Consider the following 27252-nt stretch of genomic DNA (forward strand, 5'->3'; position numbering starts at 1 on the left):
CCCATTTCAGTGTTTTCCTTCAGTCTTCAGTTGCTGCATGGTTTCTTGATTCCAATACTGCATCTCTTTAGATACAACTCTATACTAAAATGGGCATGCATTTGTAAAAGGTTTGTCATAGCAACCAGGTTGGACAATCTTTCCATCTGTGATTTTCTACAATTCATTCATGCATTGCTTTACTCAACAAACATATACGAAGCAACCATTATGCACCAGGTATTGTTCTATCAGGCCCTTAGGACACAGTTGTGAGCAAAAGAGAACCCAAAAAACAAACAAACTAAAAAATAAACAAACTGTGTCCTTATAGAGTATACATTCTTTAAGTAAATAAGCAAGTGTCAGATTTTGAAGCATGAAGCCAAATAAAGGGGAATAGGAAGTGAGTGGCAGGTGGAGTGTGTCAAGCTTTTAGATGTTACAGAGGGTAGACAGGATGTACTGAGAGATGGTCTGTGCACTTTAGCTATGCACTTTGTTAAAGCTCTCTGCCTGATTCTCTTTTCTCCTGCTTGGAAATGGGGGATTTTATAACTTCTGAAATATTAATAGAAAGGGTCATTTTTTTATCCTCACCCAAGCACATGTTTTTGCATTGGTTTGAGAGAGAGAGAGAGAGAGAGAGAGAGAGAGAGAGAGAGAGAGATGGATCTGTTGCCTCTCCTATGTGCCCTGACCAGGGATTAAACTTTGGTATGTGGTCTGACTGGGAATCAAATCCTCAACCCTACAGTGCACAGGATGACCTCTCTAACCCACTGAGCCACACTGGCCAGGACCAAAGGGTCAATTTTAAAGTTAAGTACCACTTGAAAAAATTATCCTCACTATGCCTGTTATTGACTTCATAACACTTCTCTATCTTACGCTATCAAATATTATTCTTGGCAACAGAAACTTATTTATTCCATGGGTACCTTTGTTTGCACTAAGTTCTATGAATATCTCAAAAGTCTGCTAAATAAAAATTATGGCATCATATATGGGCCACCTTATATATTACCACTTGTCAAAGAATAAGACACAGAAAGTGAAATTAAGAGAGAAAAGTGGTTCTTATCTAAATTCTTGGGGCAGATTGGTTAAAAATATAAGTTAACCATATGGTACCATCTTACCTATTAATTTTGAAGAAATTATAAAATAATGATGCAATCTAATACTATCCACTAGTAGTTGAATTAAAACCATAGTTAAATTACTGGTGTCAGTATAAATGATAAAGGTCATGTGATAGAAGTTTGATGTTTCAAGAGCCATAGAAGCATCCCCTGTCTTTCACCCGTGATCTTTTTTTCTAGAAACTTAATTTAAATGTATATATCCTATCTAATAAAGATGGAATATGCTAATTGACCATCACTCCATCACAAAGATGGCTGCACCCACAGCTGAAGCCAAGTTTCCTTAAGGAGCCTTAATGAGCAATCAGCAGTGACCTGAGGCTACGCCCTCCCCGCCCCCCCTGGGGCTTGACAGGGGACCTCAGGCCATGCCCCCTGCCCGGGCACCAGGCCAGGGGACCTGAGGCCACGCCCCCCACCCAGTGGGGCTTGATGGGGGACCTCAAGGTGCGCTTCCCGTCCTGGTGCTGGGCTAGGGGACCTCAGGCTGCTCCCCCAACCCCAGTGCCAGGCCAGGGAACCTCAGACCGTGCCCCCCACCAGTTGGGGCTTGACAGGGACTTCAGGCCGCGCCCCCCACCCCGGCACCAGGCCAGGGGACCTCAGGGCGCACCCCCTGCCCCAGCACCAGGCCAGGGGACCTGAGGCTGCACCCCCCTGCCTGGCGGGGCTTGACAGGGGACCTCAGGCCATGCTCCCCACCCAGCGAGGCTTGATGGGGGACCTCAAGGTGCATCCCCAGTGCTGGGTCAGGGGAACTCAGGCTGTGCCCCCCCCACCCAGTGGGGCTTGATGGGGGACCTGAGGCTGCGCCCCCTCTCCCAGCGGGGCTTGATGGGGGACCTCAGGCCATGCCCCCCACCCAGCGGGGCTTGACAGGGGATCTCAGGCTATGTCCCCACCTGGCGGGGCTTGACGGGGGACCTCAAGGCATGCCTCCCACCCCATCTGGGGGACCACAGGCCATGCCCCCTGTCCGGGCGCCAGGCCAGGTGACCTGAGGCAGGGCTTGACAAGGGTGGGACTGGCCGGGTCTGGATCTAGCCCAAAGTGGGGGTTGGCCGGGTCTGAGTCTCATGTGATTTTGAGGCGCATGTGGGTGGGTGTGACTTGACTCTGGGTCCCCCTTTTAATGTGCATGAATTTCGTGCACCGGGCCACTAGTAATTATATAATTGTTTATTGAATCTCATTTATTATAGTAAAAAAAATGGAAGGGACCTAATTACTTAACATCCAGGGAGTGGTTAAGTAAAATGTAGTGTATCAATCAGATATGTGGCATTCAGTGATTTAAAAGGAAACCAGTGATGATATATAAGTATAACTGAAAAAAAAGCATGCCAAAGCATAACTATTCTATGTAAAATGTATCCAGGTGGATGAGAGCTAAACTGAAAATGGAAAAAGAAAAATGTTGTTTTGTTAGAAATGGGCGATATATAAATGCATATATTATTTATTCATATTAATATTACACATATAATAGGCATAAAATTTCTATATTAAATATTATTAATATTGTTCTAATATTATTTCTACAATTAAAAATATAATTTTCATGTTTGAGGCAAGCAATTTATTAACCAAGTCTGTGAAACTGTATTAGATGGTGATGTCCCAATTTTTGTTAAATGTGTCATGTCATCTCTAAAATGATATCTATCTCATTTCATGTGAAGATTCCAGGACTCCTCACTATATTAAATCACATATTAAACATATTTTCTCATTTCTCCAAATTCAAGATTTTAATTCCGTTTAATGTCCTATTTTAATTGGAACGTTGCTAAATCCGTTGACAGTCTCACCAACCATTTTAACAGCCTTTTAATTTGCCATCTAGAAAATTATAACTCTTCATTAACTTTGGGAGACACAGCATTGCAGTTGTGATATATCATTCCTCATTTTATTAACAATCTACTTAATGAAATCCAGGCTGCAAGCAGATGATGGTGATAATGTAAGCACTTGCCCTGGATTTTTTTTTTTTTTTCAAACAAAATCAAGAATTTACTGATAAGCATATTAGGAGAACAAACATTCAATTTCTCAGGAGTGCAAGAAATTGAAATCTAAAGAAAGAGATTTTTGAGTCTGCATAGGTACAATTAATATCCACGTAAATTTTAACAAAACACCCCATCTCTTCGCAATGCCATTTGTCACTGTAAGGCAATACTGCGAGGCTATGCCAGTCACACAATATTTATAAACACCACCCCCTCGGACCAAGGAAGGGGGATGATGTAATCTGGTAGAGGGTGCTGGTGAGCATGAAAATGACACTCGGGGCAGGAAGTAGGTGGAATAGAATAGACACTCCTTTGGAGCCAATCCAGAGGTTCTTTACTTCAAATGGCATTCACTCTATCGGTACATTTAAATTTAGGGGCAGTTCTTGCATATCGGATTCCACATACCGTGATATTAATAATATGAAATTAGATATATTCAAAGACCTAGCAAGTCAGCTGGAGAGCTAGGTTGAGTCTACATAGAAGCAGAGATAGAGGGGTCTTATTGATCATTCATGCCTTCTTTGGCCTCATTTTAGGAAAGAAAATGTGGGCCTAAATACGTGCCTTGCCTTGGCCGGTGTGGCTCAGTTGGTTGAACATCATTCCATGCACCGAATGGTTGCAGGTTCGATTCCCAGTCAGGGCACATGCCCGGGTTGCAGGCTCAATCCTTGGTGGGGGTGTGCAGGCATCAGCGGATTGATGGTTCTCTCTCATCGCTGTATCTCTCCCTCTCCCTCTCCCTTTCTCTTTCAAATCAATTAAAAAAATTACATTAAAAGGGGGAAAAAAAAGAGTATGTGCCTTGCCAAGGAAATTAAGTAAATTAGTGCCAGATCTTGTGAAAGGGTTGAGGCTTCCGGAGACAGTGCCCATCTCTTACTAGGGTCCTGCCAGGCAGCGCATGCTGGCTACTCAGCTGCTGAAGCCCCGGGAACCTTGCACTGGATGCCCCATCGCCTCGCAGTGTCACATGAAACTGAGAGAGGTCACAAGAGAGGGCTTCGGAGGGAAAAAGCGTCTTCTCACAATTGCTTTTCTTTTTCTTCTTTTCTTCAGGTTTATGTAACAAATGTTGTGCCACACTGAGATTAATTTTCACATAAGACCTATTTTTCCCATGGGAATCCGACATCATTTCATTTTTTGCTCCTTTCTCATACCCTGACACTGCCCTCTCTGGGGATGATTTGTTGTATAGATGGAAAGCTTCCCACAGATACACACAAAATGAGACAGAAAAATCCAGCAAGCCCTGCCTTTGTCTCGCGACTCCATCTTTTCTGTGTGCTTCAGCCCATGACACAAGATAAACTCCAAGTGATACTTTACCAGGTAGAGCAGAAGAGACCAGATTTCCATAGGGCTTATGGGATTTATTATGAACTGTTGTATTGGTCAACTGATTAACACACATCAGAACCAAATCCAATCAAATCACTTCACTCTTTGCACAAATTATTTAAATAGTGTAACTTACTTTTAAAATATGTGCTTTTTATGTATGGATATAAATACCTATTTTCATGTATTTTAATATATGAAATATGTTCAATTTGTTTTATCTAATATACATATTTAATATGTGTTTTTATGTACACATATAAAAAGCTATATATGTCTACCATCAAGTGAGAAATTAAAACTAGATTCATGCTCCAATTCAAAATTCCATACGCTTTAACAATTAAACTGCCATTGCCAAAAGCCCAAGGTTGGAGGGGTAGTTAACAGGGCTCTAGAGAAATATGCCAAAGAATCCCTACATTCACACCATTTAAAATTGATTTAAACGTATTATTACAACGCAATGATAAAATAATAGATGTTAAAAATAAAATGCGATGAGAAAATATGATGCTGGGATATAATCTGTAAGTAGAGTTTTAATTTTGCTTTTAATGGTATTTTCAGTTTACACGAGTGTCCTAAACATTTAGACCCACATGGAAGCCTCGGTAGCCCAGTCATTCCTTGTGTCCCCTCTACATTAGTATCATTTAAAATACTCACAAATGCATTCTGAGGAAATCAGTGATATGTCCAAAGATTTATGTAGAATTATGCTCACTGGAGTATTATAACCAAAAAGGCAGAAAACTAACACTCCAGTGGAAAAACAGGTTACATGAAAGGGACATTGTGGGTATACCCATATGACAATGTCACAAAGCTGTCAAAGAAATCTTATCTCAGGAGGATATTTTTTAAGAAGAGGAAAATATTGACATCATCAGTAAAAAGAGCAGGGTATGGCATCATACAATTCCAGTTCTGAAAATGCGTTACACATATACACAAACAGCTGAAAGGCTGTAGAATAAATATACCAAAATGAGAATAGCAATTGCTGTTGGGAGGTAAAGTAATAGGTGGTTTTCATTTTCTTCTTTATGTACTTGCTATTTTCAAATAATTTACAATGGATATAAATTGCTTCTATAACCAGAAAAAAATTCAACGCAAGTAATTAAAAAAAGAGAAACACTTGAAAACTGATCTTTTAAATTACCCACAAGCCCAGGGAGCCCGTGTCCTAGCCTTCTTGCTGGTGAAGCCTGGTGATGCAGTCACATCAGACGCTCGGGGACCCCTGAACCCCGGGCCAAGCCAAGCACTAATTTTCCCCAAATAAATAGTGAAACAAAGACAGACTCTTGAGTACTGAGCTATGCTAAATATTTATTCTAACTATTAATAACACAATTAACTACTTAATAAAATAAGAATAAATGGGGTTTAAATGAAGTCCTTAGCTGTCCAAGGTTCATTTGGGTCCCAGCTTAACCATTATTTGCATTTAGTATAAACTAATTTACTGCTATTATCATTTTTATGAACGTCATCAATTTCTCTGCTCCACTTGCACACCTTCAAGGGGAATCAACAGCGCTGATTTTCCAGCCAAGAATTTGTATGTAAGAACCACGCCTGGTGTACATCTCTCATGGAAAATTAATTCTTTCTCATTTTGGTTCTTTCGGGTTCAGTCCTAGCAAAGGAAATTCAAAGCACTATTTGTTTTTTCCCCTAAAACACAAACCCTCCAATGTAGGGGTCACTGCCTCTGAGTAAAACGAGAGGCTAATTAATGTGTTTACGTTTTCTAGGAAATAAACACATATATACAAGAGTGAAAAGGCTCCCCCCCCCCTTTTTTTTTTTCAAACAAGTGCCAGGTGATAGCTTCCATAAACAGAAACACTGCATACTCCAAGGAGGACTTGGTACCGATATTTTTAAAGGCTCTTTTTGGCTCTGAATAGAGCAATATCCTGGGGGTGCCAGGGAAGCACACGTGGGGCTGTGAGAAGCCATAATCGGAACGTGCTAAGAAAATGTAAGCAAAAAATTGCAAATAAAACTGCTTATATTCATGTAACTTGTTTGGCGACAGCCATCTAGCATAAGGAAAGCTGCTATAACTCAGAACAGCATCTTGTAATAAAACAGCTCCATGCATCCCTCTCAAACTGTTCAGAGCTCGAATCTCATCAGATGGCTGAGTAAGCATTACACTTTGGGACGGTAAATCTGTTTCCAATATGGTATACATTCACAGATACGCGCTCCAGCATTCATCCCGAGACACTTCCAGCTAAGCACTTATGAAGAAAGGGTGATCATATATTTAAATATCGGGATGCTATTTTCTCTGTCTACTCGAGTAACCTCGTTCACACTAGAGCAAACCTAAATGGATCTTAGGAAACCTTCAGCAAACGCAACCCTGACGCCCAACACAGAGTCTTTACCTACAAGGGTCTCTGGGAAGCCTTCCCGTCTGCTCCCACAATACACTGTGCTTCTGTCTGCCAGGTAGTCTGTGCATGGCATTAGCACTCTAAGGCTCTTTCTCCCTCCTCTGCATTAGTGTGTTTCCCGAGAGCAAGGGCTGTACCTTTTTCATGTCTGTATCCCCAGCTCTGCAACAAAACTAGGGACAAAGCCAGCCACAGGTAAGTGTTGATCTCCTGCGGTTTAAACTCACTAGCCTGGATATGAGGATCTGAATCCTTTCTGCAGCCCTAAGGTTTAAATGGTGGGGAGGATAAAGCAAACAGCGGATGAGGGTTTCAAGCTGTTTACAGACCTTCGCTTTTTGGAGGGATCCATCCTGGTTTGAGCTTTGGGGGTTTGGAGGGGGTTGCTTCTATTCTGGTACCAACCCACTGGGATCAGAGAGGCAGGGACAGGGGCCTTTGATCTTCCTGAGTTTCTTTGTGGCGCTATATCCACAGCAGGCTCACCTGCCTCAGCAGCGGCGCATAAAGTAGGAGACTTACTGGAGGAGACAGGAGCATCCTCCTAGAATACTGATTTTTTTTTTTTAAATTTAAAACCGCCCCCCAAACAGATAAAAATTTAAGCCTCTGCAAAACTAGATCCATGCAGAACTCTAGGTGATTCTAAAGCTAAATCTATTAAGTGGCTAGAGAGGTCTTACATGAGCCCTGGCTCTGATTGAGCAGCAACACACCCAGCTCCCTGCCCCACCCTCACCTCCACCATGGTCTTGCTTGCTTGCTTTCAGGTGAGTCTTATGCACACATGCGTCCATTTTCACGTCTGGAGACATAGAGCGTGAACACTGTTGTCTCAACTTTAAGGCTACCCCACGGCAGACTTATCTATTGGAGAGTGAACGCCATCTATTGCAGAGCCCGATGGCACATTTACACGAGGGACTTTGTGAGATTTGTGCCACAAGAAATGGTATTTCGCTGCCAAGTGGTACTTGAGCTCAGAGTTGGGAAGGCGTCGGCCCTGTGTCTGGTGGACATGGAAGGGCTCTGGTGGCAGCGCGGCTAGAGGAAAGCAAAGCACTCGTTGACACCTGAATGTTCTCATGGCTAGGGGAGCCTCGGGCTCAGTGTCCTTGGCTGGGACCGGTCAACCCTAGGAGGTGTGTGTCAACACATGGAAGTGTTTGAGCACATGGGGATTTTCAAATAGAGGTGTGGAGTTTACAGTAACTTGTCACTGGGCACATCATCCACAGTGACAATTTGGGGTGATGAAACACTGCTTACAAGGTGTTTCATCATCAATGAACCTCACTCTCAAAATAACTTTTAGGAAGAGGTTCTAGGACACCAGTTGTGCAAGGAGCACAGTTAACCCCAAGGAGACTTGCCCATGACTCGCCAACATCACATGGCTCCCTGTGGCCTGGCTTAGGGTTGAAGCCACGTCTTCCTACTTCAAATTCTGTGTTGTCTCACTGATTTCTAGCGGTTCAGAATATCTCAGTTGCTGAGAAACCTGTGCAGGAGAAGTGAGGAAGGAGGCAGGTGGTGAAGAGATGGGAGCTTGGGATGCTCTGCAGGCTGGAACTCTCGCTTGCTCTGATCCACCCTCTCTATCACAAGAAATGGCAGGAGAGAGACAGGAGATGAAGAAGCTGAAGTAAGGATGGGTGAGAACACAGCAAGGAGCAGGCAGAGAATGGCCCAGCCCATCGCTTAACAAGGGTGAGGAGGTGAGAAGGTTCTCTTTTGTTTCTCTTTTGTTTCAGACAAGGGAAAGGAGCTGGTAAAATATATATATATATATATATATATCAACAGCAAGGAGTGCCCAGGGCCAGAGGTCTGGGATTAAAAACACACTTGCATGGATACTGAAGAGCAAAAGGAATAATTTCCAGCTCCTACTTTCCATTGCTCTTGTTAAAATATAGGCAGATTCTTTACTTAATGTAAAACTCAACTCTGAACTTAGGGGAAGGGACAATGAACTTGTGCAGCAGGTGATGTAGTTGGATGAATACTGAACTGGGAAGTGGGAACTGGGGTTCTAGCTCTAATCTTAGGAGCTGTGTGACCTTGACTACCACAGAAGCTCTCTGAGTTTAAGTTCCTTTATCTGTCAAATGAATGGTTTGAAATAGACAGGTCCCTAAGGTCTGACTGGTCTGACATTCTACGGCCATGGCACTTTTGAGAGAGTTTCCATATACTCACCGTCTATAGTTACCAGAGAAATAGCATCTGTCACATCAATGACACAGCATTTGTATCCCTCCCTTTATTTTCCCTGCTAAGGTGTTTTAATCCTGACAGTATAATAGAATAAATCACTGCCATCAGAGATGGGAGTGACACTGGCCACACACATTAGAGATAAACAGTCAAAAATCACTCACCCATGCCTTCGCCTTTGCCCACAGCCTCTGCTGTCTGACAACACTAAGCTTGAACTATGATTTCCATCTGGCTGCACAGATCTGAGCACTCTGCATTTCTGAACAGCTGTAATGATACTCTGCTCTCCAGCAGTCTGCCTGTCTAGATCAGCTCAACACTGGAATTGGATTTCTTCCCTCCAGCAAATGTTGAGGGAAGTAGGATTGTTACATAGTCAATCAACAAACATTTCCTCACACCAACCACAGCAGCCACTGAAGTCAGATTACTTAGGTTTGATTCTCTTTCCACTTCTTACATACCAGTTGCCTGTCCTCGGTGTGGTAACTAAATCTTTCAAACCTTGGTTGTCTTTAAACGTAGTGATGATTTTCATGTATGAACCTTATAGGCATACTGAGGCCCATGGCCCACTGTTCAGCAAATTTAAGCCATTAACATTAGTATTATACTCTTTTGTCTCTGGGTTAGACAAGAGAAGGAGGATACTAGAGTGATGCAGAGTTGGAGAAACCAATGATGGTGACAGAAAGCTCCAAAAAAGAAAGTTCTCAGAATAATGTAAATGGCAGATTTTCAAGATGAGCTCCTATCCATTTATTCACTTTCTTAGGTTTCCTCAACACTTGGCTTAGCTGGCATTCCCACATCTACGAAGGCTACGTGTGAACAGGAAGCTATGATATTCCATACAACCAAGGATGGTATATCTATAGATGACAGGGGATTTTCTGGTCTTTAAAAACAACAAAACAGATTATTGCCTCTTAAGAAAAAGGGGCTGTGATACACCTAAATTAAATCCCCTTTAAAAAGCTAAGGGATCACTGTCTACTAAGGAAGATTGAGGAGCAAGAAGTCAATATTCCCTGTGTATAGAGGGAGTGGAAGCCAGCACTTAGTACCTGGTTTGAGATAAAGCACAAAAGGGTTGGACCCACTGTCTGGAGTTGAACACTGCTGTGGGTGCCTAGTGACTCTTCTAAGGAGCCTGGAGCTGTGCTTCTCAGGATGAAGGGGAAGAGCATTTATTATCGGCTTCCTATCTGCTGGTCACAGGAGCCCCACAGCTGCTGACTCTGGGACGGCCTACACTCGACTGTTCCCATCCCAAGGGCATTCAGCACCTTGTCTTCAGCAAATTTCAGGGCATGAAATGAGGCCAGGATCTTGTGCAGAGCCTATGCAAACTGCTCCACAGTGGTCATTACAGCAATATTTCAAATCTGAGAATTTTAGGGGGAAAAAAGTCAGATTTTTTCAATTTTCTGGAGAAGTTGGGAGATTTGACAACACTAGATCTGAATTCCCCAGTGGCACCAAATTGCCAGAGCTTAGAGGCACTGCCTGCACATACAAGGACCCGAATCAAGACAGTTTCCACCAGGACACACACTGGACACCCAGCCAGCTTCATTCCTTTATCTCACCTTCCTTCCCCTGTGAGGCTGGGCTTTGTACCCTTACTTGAACCACTGTTATGCTTAATAAATATTCACAAGGAAAAGCAGGTAGGACCCCCTCCACTATTAACACTACCTTTCCTCACTGACTTCATCTTTCAATATAACCACACTTGGTTGTGTTTCTTCTGATGGTAGGTTTAAACTCATTATTGCTTTAATGTTGAAGATGTTGGATCCATTGATGTAATTAATTGGCTACGTGCTATATATCAAGTCAGGTACTCAAATTAATACCTCACTTCTAATGATATAAGATGAGAGACAGGAGCGCTAAAGGAATCAGTCTTCTTGCTCCTTCTGACTCAGAACAACAAAAGGTGGACCCTGGCAACCAAGGTTCTGATACCTAACACCCAGGCAAACGGTGGCTTATTATTGGCCTGGAAACACTGCATAATGAGCTCCTGGCGACATGGCATTTATTAAGCAAACCCTTCTAAGAATTAGGAAGCTCTGTTAAACTATAATTATGCAGTTCTGAGTGAAAAGTGAGATTCTGAGTCACTAGGCTAAGCATAAGACTCTGTGAACTTAAAATGCTAATAGTTACCAAAGAAATGGTTATATTCTGTAGAGTGTGTCCTGTTATACTCAATCCTTCGAGATGTTTTATTTGTATAAGAATACAGTTTTAGAAATACTGATGCCTGGGTCTGACTTCCCAAGGATTCATATATATATATATATATATATATATATATATATATATATACACACACACACACACACACACACACACACACACACACACACACACACACACACATATATATATATATATATATATATATATATATATATATATGTTTATTTCAGAGAGGAAGGAAGAGGGAGAGAGAGATAGAAACATCCATGATGAAAGAGAACCATGGATCGGCTGCCTCCTGCAAGTCCCCCACGAGGGATCGAGCCCACAACCCGGGCATGTGCCCTTGACCGGAATCAAACCTGGGATCTTTCAGTTCGCAGGCCGATGCTCTATCCACTGAGCCAAACCGGCTAGGGCCCAAGGATTCTTACGTAGTCAGTCTCAGGCAAGGCTTGGGCATGGGGACTTTTCAGAGCTCCACAGAGAAGCGAATGTGTTGCCACTGGTCCAGAGACAGACGTGGCATGTGGCCACACTCACTGCGCCCTCACTGCTCAGCTAGGACAGCTCAGCACCTTGCTGGAGCCTCCCTGCTATTCAGTCTCTGAGTTGGTGAAGCAGAGAGCACTAAGTGGGTCATCTCCAGGCAGGGCTTTTGCAACACGCACAAATGGGGGGCGGTCAGTGTTGCGCATGAACTGCACTGTCACTGGGACCTACGGAGAACTTGAACCCAAGGCTGCTAGGCAGACAGGGGTCTTTGTGAAGTCAATGGGGATCACCTGAATTTGCACTCATGTTCAGCGGTATTGGTTTGAGCTGTGGCTATTTATCCTGCAGTTGACTAGATTCTTTTTATTGTGAGGACATTAAAGTAATATTCCTCCCTTTTATCAATGCCCCAGCTATAGCAAATAGACCCAGAGAGGTATATTTAATCCACCGCAATTACTCTCTGAATAAATTCAACATTCTGGTTCAAACTGCTACAAATAAATTCAGTCCTTTCATTCCCCAAGCGCGGAGTAAACCTTAACTGTACGGGCCGGGAAGCATGTATCATGCGGCCAAGGTGGCAGTGGACGTGAGGGAATTTAAAAAGAAGTGCTTCAAACTATTTTTAAAATAAAATGCATCCCACTGGGACAGCAACTATCCGATGCCTACTCTTCATAAATCAAGGCGAACAAAGAGAAGCTTCACATTTCCTGGCTCTGGCCAAAGACCTGGAAAAGGAGGGAGAGGGCCAGGTTCAGCTGAGAATACAAGGAAGCCCAACCGACTTCTCTGGTTTGTTTTCTCATTTCCAAAAAAGACCTTTCTGTCTTGGAGAAAATGCATTAAACATAATACTCAAAGTGACATATTAGTAAAATATTCCAAATAGTATAAAAGGCTGTGGGACATTATTAAATCAGTCCATGTTGCACTTATTTTGACACCTTTGCGCACGCTCAGTATTTGTTCTGATCATGCTCAGCAGAGATTTATTACTAAAGCAGTTCTGACTTGAGGTTGAGTGGAAAGGAAAGCAGTCAGTGCAGGAGGAATAGCAAGCAACTTCTTGGTGCAATGGAGTTTGGCTGCAGCGGAGAGAGAGGGCTGCTGAGGTCTGCGTGCCCATTAAGGTGCTCAAGAAATGAACATGAATTCATTTTGGGTACACATCAGACCCTTCCACTGCTTAAGTCCCTAGGGAGGCTTCTTGGTTTGCCAGAGCTGAAAATTAAATTATAAACCAAAAACATGACACTGAAAATATAATGTCTCTTTTGATAATATCAGTGGGATGAATTATCAGTGGGTGGGGCAGCATTCCTCCTGGACCCAGACCCTAAGCCATGGTATGGTAAGACAGACATTGGCAATTTTTTTCATCTGACAGTGCACTTTAAAAAACAAACAAAAACTTCCAGTTGGAATTGTGTCCTGTCACCCATCACATGGCAGCCATGTGGCAACACATGTAGATCCCTACAGAGTCATGATGACAATATGCATCACAAACCCAGAAAAGCTGATAGCATTATTGGATCAATAATACTCAGAAAACGCCCTAACTGGTTTGGCTCAGTGGATAGAGCGTCAGCCTGCAGACTAAAGGGTCCCAGGTTCGATTCAGGTCAAGGGCATGTACCTGGGTTGCGGGCACATCCCCAGTAGGGGGCGTGCAGGAGGCAGCTGATCGATGTCTCTCTCTCATCAATGTTTCTAACTTTCTATCCCTCTCTCTTCCTCTCTGTAAAAAAATCAATAAAATATATTTTAAAAAATAATAATACTCAGAAAAGGCAAATGGTAGTGCAATCGAATGTGTGAGTGTCAGAGTCTTGTAAAACAAGTAAGCATTTCACAGGGTGGGATTTGATCCTCTCATGCTAGACACACAACCCATATGTTCTAAGTGGAATGCTGGTCTGAGCCATTCTTTAAATTCTTCTCATTAAAATTGGATACAAGTCCCTAATAAGAAGACAGTCTCTTACAATTGCATCAGGGAGTCAGAGCACAAAACTGCAGAGTACTTTGTTTATCTCCCGATTCACAGGAGTCATGGAACCATGCGCTGTTATGCTGAGTCACTCACAAAGAGGATAATAACAATAGCAACATGTTAAGGGCCACTGGAATTTGGAGGGCAGAGATGTCACCAAAGAGGTGGTTCCACAGGTTAAGTCTGTGAGATAAATAGATTTGGAATAGGTAGATAGGTATTTTACAAGAAAGGATTGAACATAGGAAGGTCTGTGCTATTTTTGCAATTGCAATAGACTTCAGGGGCCTGACATATACAATACATGACTGAACAGAAGGACTTAAACAAAAGGCAGACATGGAGTCTAAGGCAACTGAAATATGAATAGGCTGGCTACACACACTCTATTCAAATTTTCTAAAGCAATCTGTAGGCCAACGACAACATATTTAGGAGCCAAGAATCATCTGTGTGCATCTTTGTGACCATTATTTGGGATAAAAATGAAGCCAACTCTGAGTATTAGATTGGGAAATAAAACTAATGTGTTGAATGCTAATTGAAGTCTGGACTGTCTGAGTAGACCATGTAAGGAAAGTAAGGTTTCTTTTCTATTCACTCCCACTGAAGTGTCTTCTTCCTTTTCCTGTTCATTGATTACCTGCATTCTCATGTGAGCTCCCTATTTCTTTTCCTTGTGCATTTTTTCCTGGATGATCACACTAATTCCCATGAAATTATTAGCTGTCAATTCCTAAATCTCTACTTTGTTCACCCTCTGTCCAGAATTTCAGAACTGTACATTCAGCTCTTTGTTAGATATCTTATACATGCATGGCATAAAAGCACCTCCAATTCAAAAGGTCTATTGTTATACATACTCTCTTAACTCACAAACCGGCTCATCCTCCATTTCAAACCCTGGTGATTATCACTAACATTTAGTCAGTTTTTGTAGCCACAAACCTCAGCAATGTCCTTGACTCCTCTTCCCTCCCCCACTTTGCTTGTCCCATCAGAGGCCTGGAAGCACTGATTCTGCTTTCTACATATCCTCAGCTTTGCTAGTCAACATATCAATTGGCAGGAATACAATACACACTCACTTGTTCACACACACACACACACACACACACACACACACACACACACACACATTCACCCCTCACATCTGCTGTGTCCCTGATTTATTTAGCCACTGGTAGAAAATTAACAAGGTATGCAGTCACATAGAGAAGTGGTGGATGCAACACAGTATTTTCCTTGCTTTGGACACATCTGAGGTGTTCTGTTGCTGGTGCTACTCTTTGCATAGGTCGGAACTTAAAAAGTTGAGAAAAAAAATTCAAATTCTTATAACAACACATTTTTATATTCAGTCTTATGTCACCATTCCAGGAGGACTTGACCTAATAATCTATGCACTCTCATTTAAGAGTTGTTTATAAGCATTGACCTCTCCTGGCTCTTTAAGGAAATTCAGCATCAGAAAGGCAATAATCTTTTTGTAGGAAAAGAAAGCGGTCGATGCACAAAAGTCCCAGAATAATATATCTACCTCCCCTTTTACAGTGTTCTAAAAAGTCAATACTTCCCAAACCACCTCCACTATCCCGGTTCTGGTTTTAAGACTCCTTTGCCTAGGTGAAATACAACTCCTAACTCATCTCACTGACCATCGTATCTCCCTGTAACCTACTCCATAAAGCAAAGCCAGCACAGTATCCCTGAAATGCCTTTATGACCCAGTTTCTCCCTCTACCACTCTAGCTCGTCTGTCTCCATTCCACATTCAGCTAACCTGAACTTCTTTTAGATCCTTGGAAGTAATGTCACCTCTGGACCTTTTGCATACAGGTGTGGGCAAAAGTAGGTCTCAGTTGTTCATAAGGAAAGTAATTCAATAATTAAATAATAATACAAGAATAAGCTCCATGTTTCATGTACTCACAACTATAAACCTTCTTTTGCCATCCCTGTATACTATATGTTTTGCTTGAACACTCTTTCTTGCCTGTTTGATCTCTCAACTTCTCCTCATTCTTCAAGTACATAAAAGGATGTCATAATTTCTGACATCCTTACTGTGAAATTCTAGGTTGGCTATCTCTCCAAAACTATCCAATGTTTTCCCTTCCTTGGTGTTTCTTAGACTGTACCTAGTTACATGTCTATCATACCTGTCCTCTTCAGAATTGCCAAGCTTTGTAAGGCTGGAGACCAGACCTTATTCATTGCTAAGTCTCATAATACAGTTTTCCCACAAGTACCCCCCAAATATTTTTGAATTAATTTCAGTAAAGAGACAAGTACAGGGAAATGCTTTAAAAACCTAAGACTATTCGTTCTATGAAAAATATATGGAGGAAGACTGAGAAAAGGAGTTGGCAGCTTCTGATGAAATGTGAACATTGGAAATGAGATAAATTAAGAAAGAATAATGGTTGTGATCTGGGGAACTGCAATATAAAGAATCAAGAAAAAAGAGCGAGTTTTGGCAAATTCTACCTAAAAAGAAAGAGTTGTGATACCATTCCCAAAACCTGGGAAATAATAAATGGAAACATACTTTGAGGAAAAAAAATATTGTTTGCCAATTGATTATCTAAGAAGAAATACTCCAAGGGCAGTGAGGAAAGTAGAAATGGAGCTTGGAAGGAGCTACTTATCTTAGCTTTCAGCATCACTGGGGATGTGAGCATCTGTTATCAAATCAATTAGTATCTCTTACCTAATTCCCTTTCTTTCCCTCATGGGATCCACTCCATTGGGTTTAGGAGGTGCTCACTCAAAGCTATCTCCAGGCACAGGGTAAGCCTAAGTGCAAGACATAGCCAACTAAAGTCGAAGTGACAGGACCATTGTCATATGTGCATGCCAGCCCTCCCTGAATCTTTCTGGGAAATGTTCTGCTCAAGTTTGGGAAAACAAACCAACAAACAAACAAAATAAAAAAACAACAACAAAAACACCTCTTACCAATGATGTGACCAAGGAAAGAGAATACGAGAGTGGGGTTGTCAAAAGAAATCTTCAAATAAATCTTTTTGAAGAGTAAAGCCAAGTAAAGAGAATGGAAAATATGAGATGAAAAGTGTTGCTATTCTACAGTCCTATTTTTGAAATAGCTAGTCTCATTTGGGATATTATTATCTTACTTTCACTTGTAACTGAAACAATCTTGGCAAGTAGAAACAGAGAATGCTGTACTTGTAGGGACGAGATCATTCTCAAGAAAATGCCATGGAGAACAAGTAGAGGATTTAAGGGTGGAACTGGTAAGCTACTACCAGAGAAGAGCAGGAAAAGGATTGGAAGTTAGAGCCAATGTTGAATGCAGAGTTGACTGTACATGAAGGATAATGATGGGCAAACATAAATACCCAATGGCCACAATGACTGAAAAATATAGATGTAATCCGAGAAGGGCAGTGAATATCAACAAAGAAAATCCAGATAAAATTGACTAAGTGACACAGACCTCAAATTATTACATATGAAGTGATAAGAATGAATTAATTTCATCCAGAGATTATATGGATAGTCTTCTCTTAATTAAACCCATTGCTAAAATTTACTTTAAATTATCTGCCATAAAGTGCACATCTTTTAAAAAATTGTTTGTATCCAATAGCACTATGTTAGAGCATTTTTTCAATCTTTTTTTTTTTTTAACTTGTAAAACTGTCTGACTAGCAACTCTATTACAGTGTGTTGGCATGAGTTGACAGCTGTTAGATGGTATCTTTCATTCCTTTCTAAAAATAGGGAAATAATGTGTGAGTTACATTCATCTTTGGGAGCAAAAGGTATGGTGCATAGGGAGTCAAATACATTCTATCAACAACTTCAGGAGAAATTCAGGGTTTGAAGATGTCAGAATTTTTCAAGTCACAGGAAACAAATCCAAGGGAAAAATTTTCTGTTGCATGCAATATTATGAGAGTAGGAGAATAAACGATCACCACTTTTGCTGGCAATAGGATTGAAATGACACTAATTATAATAATAACCACTAGCCTTTAGTCATCACTTATTAAGAGAAAGTCAATGTCCATAGAATTACAAACACATAATTGTTAGAAATGATTTCCAATAACTACATTGGTGGGAACTTTTATATATAGAGAAAAGGAGAACCTAACAGCGGTGGGGAACCTTTTTTCTGCCAAGGGCCATTTGAATATTTATAACATAAAAATTATCAGCTTAAAAATTAGCCTGCTATATTTGGTCAAACATTTAATGCACTCACCCCTAATGCCTTGGCAGGGCCAGACCAAATGAAATTGTGGGCCTTATAAGGTCCACCCTGATAGAACACATGAATGCTAGGATGCTGACACAATTTAACTCTGGTCTCCTTCTAACTATTCTCCCATATGCCTCTCATATGAAGCAACATAGATTTAAGTTAGCCAGCCAGAAGACAACAAGCCATATTACATTGAAAGACTGTAGAGTCTTTTTTTTCTAAAGATTTTTAAAAACAACACAACTGAAGACTAAGAGGCACATGTATTCTCAGTTGAGTTTTGAACAGAACTTCTGCCTAAAGGCAGGAGAATAATTTGAAAGCAATCTTCTCAAGGTACTTTTCAGCCTTCCAAGTATTGACCAAACTCTTGAACTTCACTAAAATCTAAAAGTTGTTCTTTGAAAGTAAATTAAATTAAGAGATTGGCATTCTTCAAAATAAAACCTTTCTAACTGTTGCTTTGGGTGCCATAAAAAATAACAATTTTAAATAACAATTTTATGACAATGGTGTACACAGAAATGCTCACAGGTTTTTCAAAGTGTGTCAACAATTATTATATATATATTAATTGAATCAATACAGGTAATACTGTCGCTTACATTTTCAGCTCATTAACATGGGTTAAATTTATGCTTTGTCAAATTACACAGGGAAAAACAATTATGCTCAAATTGTATTAAAGATCACAGGAGTGAGAAATGGTTTATGAAATAACCAAATCACACCAAGCCTAATATGTATATTGTGTATGTGTTTCTGTGCATTGAAGGGCTGCTGAAAGTTATTTCGGTGGTAGAAGTGATTAAGAGAACTAGTGCAAGCATTTGCTTAAAAATCCAATCTTCCCCCAGTTCTTTCTTCTGCCTTGACCCAAACAGCCCACCTGAGGTGCAGAGAGAGAATTCAATCTCAGCCCCCTCTCCAGAGACCTGCACTGCTAAGTGGGACAAAGGGATGGGCTGTTTGAGGAATGAGAAGCCTGGCTGACCTCTCTGGCCCGTGGGGTCTTGACTCGCTCAGACACCAGCCAGTTCTGCTTACCTGAGCAATAACCTTCAGAGAGCCATGCCTTTCTTGGTTAGTGTTCCAGGTTGAGAGGTTGTGCAAAAAGGTGATGACGGTAGGGGAGGGCAGAGTATCTGGACAGTAGGAAACTTTTCCTATAATAGTGGTCAGTTGGGAGGGACTGCAGCTAGAAACACTTTCAGGGAGTCTGGGGTAGTGAAGGAAATGGAAAAGATGGGTGAGAGCAGGACTACAGATCGGTGGGCTGCTGGTATAGTCCTCATGATCTGCTCAGTGACTATAGGTCTTTTATTATTAAGAAAGGTTAAAGGGGTGGGCCCCTAAAAAGTTTGTAAACTGAACTTCATAGACCCTTCCTAGCCTCTGAAGCTTTAATGACTTGTCTTTTGTTTCTCTGTTTATGCATCTCGGGGAGGTGATCAAACAGAGCTCTTGAATCTAACTCTGGTTGGAAACCTGTCTCTAACTATTCCTAAATTAGTGACCTTGGATGATTTAATGAATCTCTCCATGTCTCCGTTTCCTAATCTGTTAAAAAAAAAAGGAAGTAATAATATGGCCCATCTCACGCCATCACTGTGAACCTTAACTGAGTTAATACAAGCAAAATGCTAAGCCCTGCACCTGACATGTAGAAAGCGCATACCGGTATTAGATGTTATTCTGTTACTGTGACTGTTATTGTCACCGTTGTTCACCACAGCTGCACACTGTGCACTAATCCTAGCAAGGCACAGAATGCCTGCTAGAGTCACAGGCACACACATATACAAAAGTCAAGGTCAAGTCCAAATTCAGGCTCCTAAGACATGGCAACGTGACTTGTATATCATACCGCTCTACACCTGCACTTCAGAGTCCCGAAGAACAAGCTTATACAACTTGCCTGGGAACTCGGCCGACCTCTATTATTCAAAGCGGCACCTCCTTCACAGGTTGGATTGGGCCTGGGTCTGATCACAAATCAGACCACGGGGCACTTTAGTCAGGGGCATTAACACTCCGACCACTAGGCTGCTATTTATTGCAGGATTAGTCATTAACTAATTACTCATTACTCTAATGGCCACAGACGTAAGGTCAGCCATTTCCTCCCCTCACACCAGGAGGATCCAACATGATAGAGGTCAGACAGGTAATTTGCATTGTGCTTCTCTGCTTAAGAGGCCCCCAGTAGAAGAAGGCAGAAGAGGATTCTGTGTTGAAAGCAAGCAAGGTGTCATTTTGACAGGAGCCTCTGCACACTTCTCAGGGGAAGACCTGGCCCCTCTCTCCTGCTGGGCCCGGGCAGCCTCTCACATTTGATAACTTGCAGCTGGCCAGCTGGGAAAACTGGACAAGGTCTGACCCCAGCCCCGCCTCACTTCACCGGCTGGCAATTTCTTTCCACTCGGAGCATCTGGAGAAGTCATCCAACTGTGTTTGCCAAACTTGCGTGGATGTGAGAAGCGTGTTTGTTTTATAATCAGTGTCTTGGGTTTTAGATAAGAATACCACAGGAGATGATCACGCTATGATCCTCGCTAATGTACCCCTAGGCTAGTAAGTACCGAGACGATCCTGCTCCTTGATTTCATGTATACGGCAATAAAATGGGAAACGCATGACATTTTAAAAAATGATTGTTATTACTGAGTATAAAATTTATTTTAACCCTCTCTGCAGAGGCTAAGTTTCATGTCGAATGCGTTGCTCGCCAGATTGAACCTCCTGTTCCCCCCTCTCCTTAAATATGTGCTTATTTACTTCCTGCAGAGTTCAATTTCAGAACCCATCAAAGTAGATCCACTCAGACCCTGACTACATTTTCATGCATAAATTTCATAGATGTCTTCAGAAGGAATGGCACTTGCATATGCAAATACTTCCCAATGCCTTTTCATTTTTCCTTTTGGCCTGCACAGTTTTTAATTCCTGCAAACACATCACGCAAACAAAGATAGGCTCAATAACAACACACCACGGCATGTGTGAATTGATAATTGCAAAGCGATGAGTCTGATAGGGCCAAGCAACTTCCACTATTATCAATGGAGCAAGATTAAACAGGAGGAATAAAGGTATACTGGAAAATAAAATCCCAAGCATGTGGCTTCATTGTGCCTCCATATTAATAAGGGGAAAGGTGCCCTAACCAGTTTGGCTCAGTGAATAGAGCGTCGGCCTGTGGACTGAAGGGTCCCAGGTTCGATTCCGGTCAAGGGCATGTACCTGGGTTGCGGGCACATCCCCAGTAGGGGGCTTGCAGGAGGCAGCTGATCAATGTCTCTCTCTCATTGATGTTTCTAACTCTCTATCCCTCTCTCTTCCTCTCTGTAAAAATATCAATAAAATATATTAAAAAAAATAATAAGGGGAAAGGTCACAGGCCCGTCCACAATTCAACAATGATCCGGGGCCCAAGGATGCAGAAGCCAGGAGGCACCTTTAATGAGGCCTAGCAAGGAGAGTGCACTTTGCAGCACAGAACCACGAGACACAAAATGTATGCGCAACATGGCAAATGAGACCAGAAATACAGCAGAAAACGAAAGGCTTTCAACCAAGATGAACGTGCATCACCTTTCCAAATATCTGAGCCTTGTATTGGTGATGCTCTTGGAAATAACCAGAAGGTGTCACTACTTTTCATACTGGACATTTCAGCACTCCCTTCATTAATTACGCTGTGCTGCTTCTTTTCTTTTTCCACTTCCCACTACAGGCACTTTGGGATTCTGGTGAGAACCTCAAGTAAAACACTTGTTGAAGTCACTCGGAGATCAAAGGCATTTGATACAGAGCAATTTTCAAGCAACACCCCCCTGTTTGAAATGTGTTTCATTTACATGAAGATAACTCGGAAAATTAAGAGTGAAGATTAAATGAAAATTGTATCTTGCAAGGGTCTATAAGTGCAATGGAAACACAATTTTAACTGTTTCTTGGCTGATTTGGGCGAATAGTTTATTAAAGCTGGAGCTAGGATGAACTGGGAGCATATGGAAATATGTTTTTTAGAAAAGCTGCTTGTTTATAGAATATATATATATATATATATATAGTCTTCTAAGAAATAAAGAAAAGTAATTTAAGGAAGTTAAGCAACTAGGAATGGAATTCAAACTGCTGTAGACTGAATGCTTGTGACCCTCCCTCCAAATTCTTATATTAAAACCTAATCCCTTTGGTATTTGGAAGAGGGCCCTTGGGAGGTGACTAGGTCATGAGGATGGAGTGCTCACGCATGGGTATCAGTGCCCTCATAAAAGAGGCCCCAGAGAGCTGCCTGATCCCCCTCAGCTATGTGAAGACACAGGAAAAGACAGTTGTTCCTGACCCAGAAAGAGAGCCCTCCTCAGACACCTAATCTGTCTGTCCCTTCGTGCTAAATGCATTTCTGCCGTTTGTAAGCCACCGGCTGTGGCATTTTGTTACAGCAGCCGAAAAGGACTGGGAAACAAGCTCAGGTAGCTGGAGGAAGTAAATTAGCTGCAACATGTACTGTAACGAGAAATAAAGACTCGGTAATGTAATAACCAGGCAGGCGGGGCCTCGACCCCTGGCACTGGCAGGTGGACCCTTCCCAGTGCATCCACTGCATTTCTGCGCATTGGCTTGTAACATTGCTGAGCCGTTGATGCAAACTGCACACACAGCAAGGCTGGGAGGCAACACACAAGGCTTCGCTGCTGGTGAATCAACTTGGCTATCCTGCTTCCGCCCACACATCCATACACTGACAGCAACCCTTGAGGGGTGCTCACCAATGCCTTACGGGTACTGAACATGCAGAGAATGTCAACTGTTAGTACTTGGGAGACAAGTGTTTTCTTCCCCCAAGAAATCAAAATACTAGAATTCAAGAGAAATATAGCCCAAAAGGAGCCGAGGGTCTGCTGCTATGTTACATCAGTCAAACCCTACCATGGCGTGTGCCCAAAAGCAACCACCAAATTATCCAAGAATTGAGTGTCCGGGACCAAAGAAGCACTTCTGTGAAGCCCACAGGGATGAAAAGGACCGTTCTCGCCTAAGCTCTCAGGGACCGCTCAACGGCGCCAGGCTCTGTCCCAGTTGTCACGAACCTTAGCCATCAATGACACCCAACCCTGCAAGCCAGGAACGAAGGACAGTGGGTCAGCGGGCGCCGCTCCACATACCTTGTCTTGGGAACTCATCCGACTCCCGGTGAACGAGGTCTGTGACTCGGTTCCCGTAGTGCATCCTGCTGTCGTGGTCGTAGGCCTTCAGAGTCTCGCTGGAGCTGTAGGACTTCTGCGTGGGCACGCGGCAGTCTTCGCTGTCCAGCGAGGAGCTGGTGTAGCGGCACTCCTTGCCACACCGCCCCCGGGTCAGAGAGCGGTGTCGCCGGTCCTTCACATCCATTATTGGCGATCAGGCAGGGCGCTGACGATTTCCGAAAAGTCAGGCCTGAGTGTTGGCACGGGTCACGTGGCCACCTAAAAGCACACCAAAGGAAACAAACAACACTGTGACGATAAGAAAATGCTGCCTTCCGTTCTGACTCACGTTCTGACTCAGATAACAGCGTTAAAAGGCAAATTGGGTCCGTGCCGCATAATCTCTTGCAAATGCTTAATGTATACTTAAACCATCGGCCTAAATAGAAGAACTCGATACAGTAAATTAATTTTCTTGCTGTTTAATTTAATAGATTTTTTTGGGGGGGAGTAATAGCAAAAATAAGTCATCTTTTGATTTTCTCGGTGTGCAGCGATCACATGATAAGTCTGTCATTCTCATGCAAGATCTTACTCTGAAGCAGTTGAAAGCAAAACTGATTTTATCATTATTAATTATATTCTCCTTTTGCTATAGAAGAGTTGGGGAAACAAAAATAAAAAAAAAGTATATGAGGCATAAATACACGCTCTCGATGCTTTGCAATGATACCAAGTCAACTTGACTGACCTAAGATGGCCTGGCTGAGACTGGAGAATGATAGCGTAAGGCATTCTTGACATGCAAACAATCTTCCTCCAATTCCTTTAATGAGCCTTCAGCGTACTCCTAGTCAGTTTTCTCTCCTTTGCAAAGCTTTGTGTGGGACACACCTGGTCACTTCTTCTTCCTGGTTATCTACCGACTGGAGACCTTGCTGACAGGAGTTCTAACTGGCCCAACAACTTCATCTCCAACCTGAGCCCACCCCCTCCCCCCCACCACTCATCAAGTTCATTGCTGGGATATCCATTGCAGGAAAGAAATGAGGGGAGGAGCACTGGATAAAACAGGAAAGTGATGGAAAGGAGGCTCTCTAACATATAGACTGGCAACCAGGGAGCCCCACAGTCTGCCCCTTGACACCCTGGATGTGTATGCCCAACATCGCTCGGAAAACACTCGCCTTCTGCTTAGCAAGTACAACAGGAACGCTGAGATGCCTCCGCGTTCCAAACCACAGGTTCTTACTGATTTCATGGGCCATGAAAATAGTGTGGACTACAGGGCCAGGGACTGGACAGAATGGACAAATGAGGGTTCTAATTAAAATGGAAAGTGAAGCCAGGGTACTGATTTTTCTCTAGAGTCTAGCTGTGGCTCTCTGATTCCTCGACGTATCAGGAACTACTTGGGGAGCAGATCTGTGGTTCTGAGCCTCTCTGCTCTTCTGTGGTTATTCTACACCCTGTGGTGGGATGCCTTTGTACACCAACGGACCAGCCTTTATGCACTCAATGTGGATGGCATCTCTCCCAAGACAGCAGACACCTCATCCCTCCCTGTCTTTTCACACCAAGAGGACCTTCTGCGTCCCGGGAACTCGACTCATTTATACCACTTGTACCTTTTATCAGACACTTCCTGTTATCATGGACAAGTCTGTTGGGCGATGCAAACAACACCAAGCATGCTATGCGGCTGCCACAGCCCCTTCTATAAAAAACCCAATAGTTTACCTGACTCAGGATGTTGAGAAGCAGCTTGGAGAGTCCCAGTCAAGATCCCAGCACCTGCCTCGAGGACACACACAGTGTCTATGGGCCTGGAATTCTTTTCTGTGCACAGTCAATTCAAGTGTCTTAACACTAATGGAATCTCTGAATGTCAAACTCATCTCCCGTGATTTCCAACAAGTGATGTCAACATTTCAGAATCCGTATTACAGGCTGCTTAAGAGCAGGGCCATGGAAGCCTGGACTGGATGCCAATGTTACCATGGCCGCTGACCAGCCACGGCCCTTGTAAAATAAATCATTCCTGGCCTTTCAAACCCAGTTTCCCAATCAGTGAAAGTGAAAAATAATAGTATTCATTTCACAGCGTTTTAGTAAAAATTGAAACAGATACTACGGTAAAGCTCCCAATAGGCTAACACACTGTAGGGACCTATGGGAAGGAGGTATTTTTTTTCCTTCTCTGAAAGGTTAAAAATGTGTTTTTGTTTTCTCTTAGCTAAGTAGTTCACAGATTTGCATTAGAGGATGGAGGTGATAATATACATTCCTGAATCTCAAAGTTCTAATGATAAAAACTTGATACTTGAACTACAAACCAGAAAAGGAGGGTGTTCAGCAACTATGGAAGGTTATCCGACTGCACCAACACCAAGAGCCACACGTAGTTTTGGGGGAAATTGGGTGTTTTGAGTGGGTTTTATAATATTCCTCTCTCCTGTTTCTCTGTAAGTTTTTATTCTTTAATGTTTTCAGTGTTCCTGACTCAGGAAGTCCCATCTCCTCTAATTTGCATCCTGCTTTGGAAAGCAGGCTGACTATTATGTGTGGGTATGTGGTTTTATTTTATTTTTTGAAATCATGCTCTGATTTACAGGCTTATTTAAAAAGCCTGAAGGCTTATTACCTAGTTATAAAGTACAAGAACTTTCCTGTTTGGACATTTTGATGTCTAATTTGGTTGCCCAGTGATCTTTCCCTGCTAAATCCTTCTTTCCTGGCTATGCCCTTGAGAGTTAAGTTTGTCAGCAATGTCACATCCAGACAAATGATAGCAATTTTTTTATATATATAATGAGGTAAAAATGACAAATCTTAGTCACGAAAAGCTAAATTTCTAGGAAACTGAGCAGAATATACAGGATGCTAGCCTATAGACATGTTTCATTTAGCCTGCCTGTTGTTTAATTTTTTTCAATGTTTAAAAAAAGACAGGCCAGAAAATACTATATTAAAATCTGGATGTGGATCTATAGCTTATCATTAAAAATTAGGCTGTTTAGAAAGTTCTGCTCCCAGAAAGATGGGATAAATATACTTTTATTTATACCTCCCAATAAGTTCAGCTAAAAACCCTGGGCATTACTGAAGAATAAATGAGTAAAACAAACATAAGAAGAGTCATTTGAAAAGTGGAAAGAAGAGGCAGATACACTAGGGCCCTCAGGACCTAAGGAACAATACCGTTGTGAGTTCCTGGGATTTCTTTTTGCCCTCTGTGTCCCACATTTGTAGCTGAAGACACTGGCAACCTAGAAACATCAATAGACACAGAGGACAAAGGCTGCCTCCCTAAAGTCAAAAGGCTATGAAAAGGGCAGCCTATCAAGAGGGGAACATTGAGATAGTCGCCCCCCCACTCTAGCCAAACAACATGGCAAAAACTATAGCCCCATTCCCATCTTCACCAGTAAAAGCCACGTGGGGACCCTACCTTTCCATGCTGCTGAGGAAGGAGTTAGGCACTCCCAGTACCACCACAGTCATTTCAGAGAAGGGAGCCAGGACTTGCATCCCTCCCAGGAAGGAATGAGTCCATCTTCTCCCTCCATGTGGAGCCTGGGCTTCCACCCAACTGGGTAGTAATTAGGTAACAAGGTACCTCTCTCCTTCTCTGCAGGGGTGGTATAGGAGGAGACCTAGAGGAGAGTCAAGACTTTCACTCTCTCCTAGTGGTAACGAGTTCTTTGACTCCTTGTGAGTGGTTACTGGTGTCAGTAGATACCACGTGGGTACTCCTATCCCTTCCACTCAGGGAGGCATCAGTGCATGCCTAGTAAGGAGCTAGAACTCCCACATCCACCCCTCCCAGCTCCTTACAAACAGCACCCTGCACTTGGGTTCTGACAAAGACTGAGTGGAGAACCTGGACTTCTTTCCCAACCTAGCAATAATGACATGGGTATCTCTTCTCCAGACAGAGCAGTATCAGAAGAAAGCAGCTGATATAGGAG

The 27252-nt window shown here is 42.4% G+C and overlaps 1 protein-coding gene across 3 annotated transcripts in view; it reads right to left on the reverse strand.

Annotated features, from left to right (window-relative positions):
- Positions 1-27252, reverse strand: part of TENM2 (teneurin transmembrane protein 2) — a 1211371-nt gene that overhangs the window by 888793 nt on the left and 295326 nt on the right. For all 3 annotated transcript variants that reach the window (XM_080675628.1, XM_080675627.1, XM_080675626.1), the window contains exon 3: positions 23261-23560. In XM_080675628.1, the coding sequence (XP_080531754.1) occupies positions 23261-23486 (226 nt within the window). In that variant the 5' untranslated portion in view covers positions 23487-23560. The remainder of the gene's footprint in view (positions 1-23260; positions 23561-27252) is intronic.

Source organism: Plecotus auritus (assembly GCF_963455305.1).
Source record: "Plecotus auritus genome assembly, chromosome: 6".
Taxonomy (NCBI): Eukaryota; Metazoa; Chordata; class Mammalia; order Chiroptera; family Vespertilionidae; genus Plecotus; species Plecotus auritus.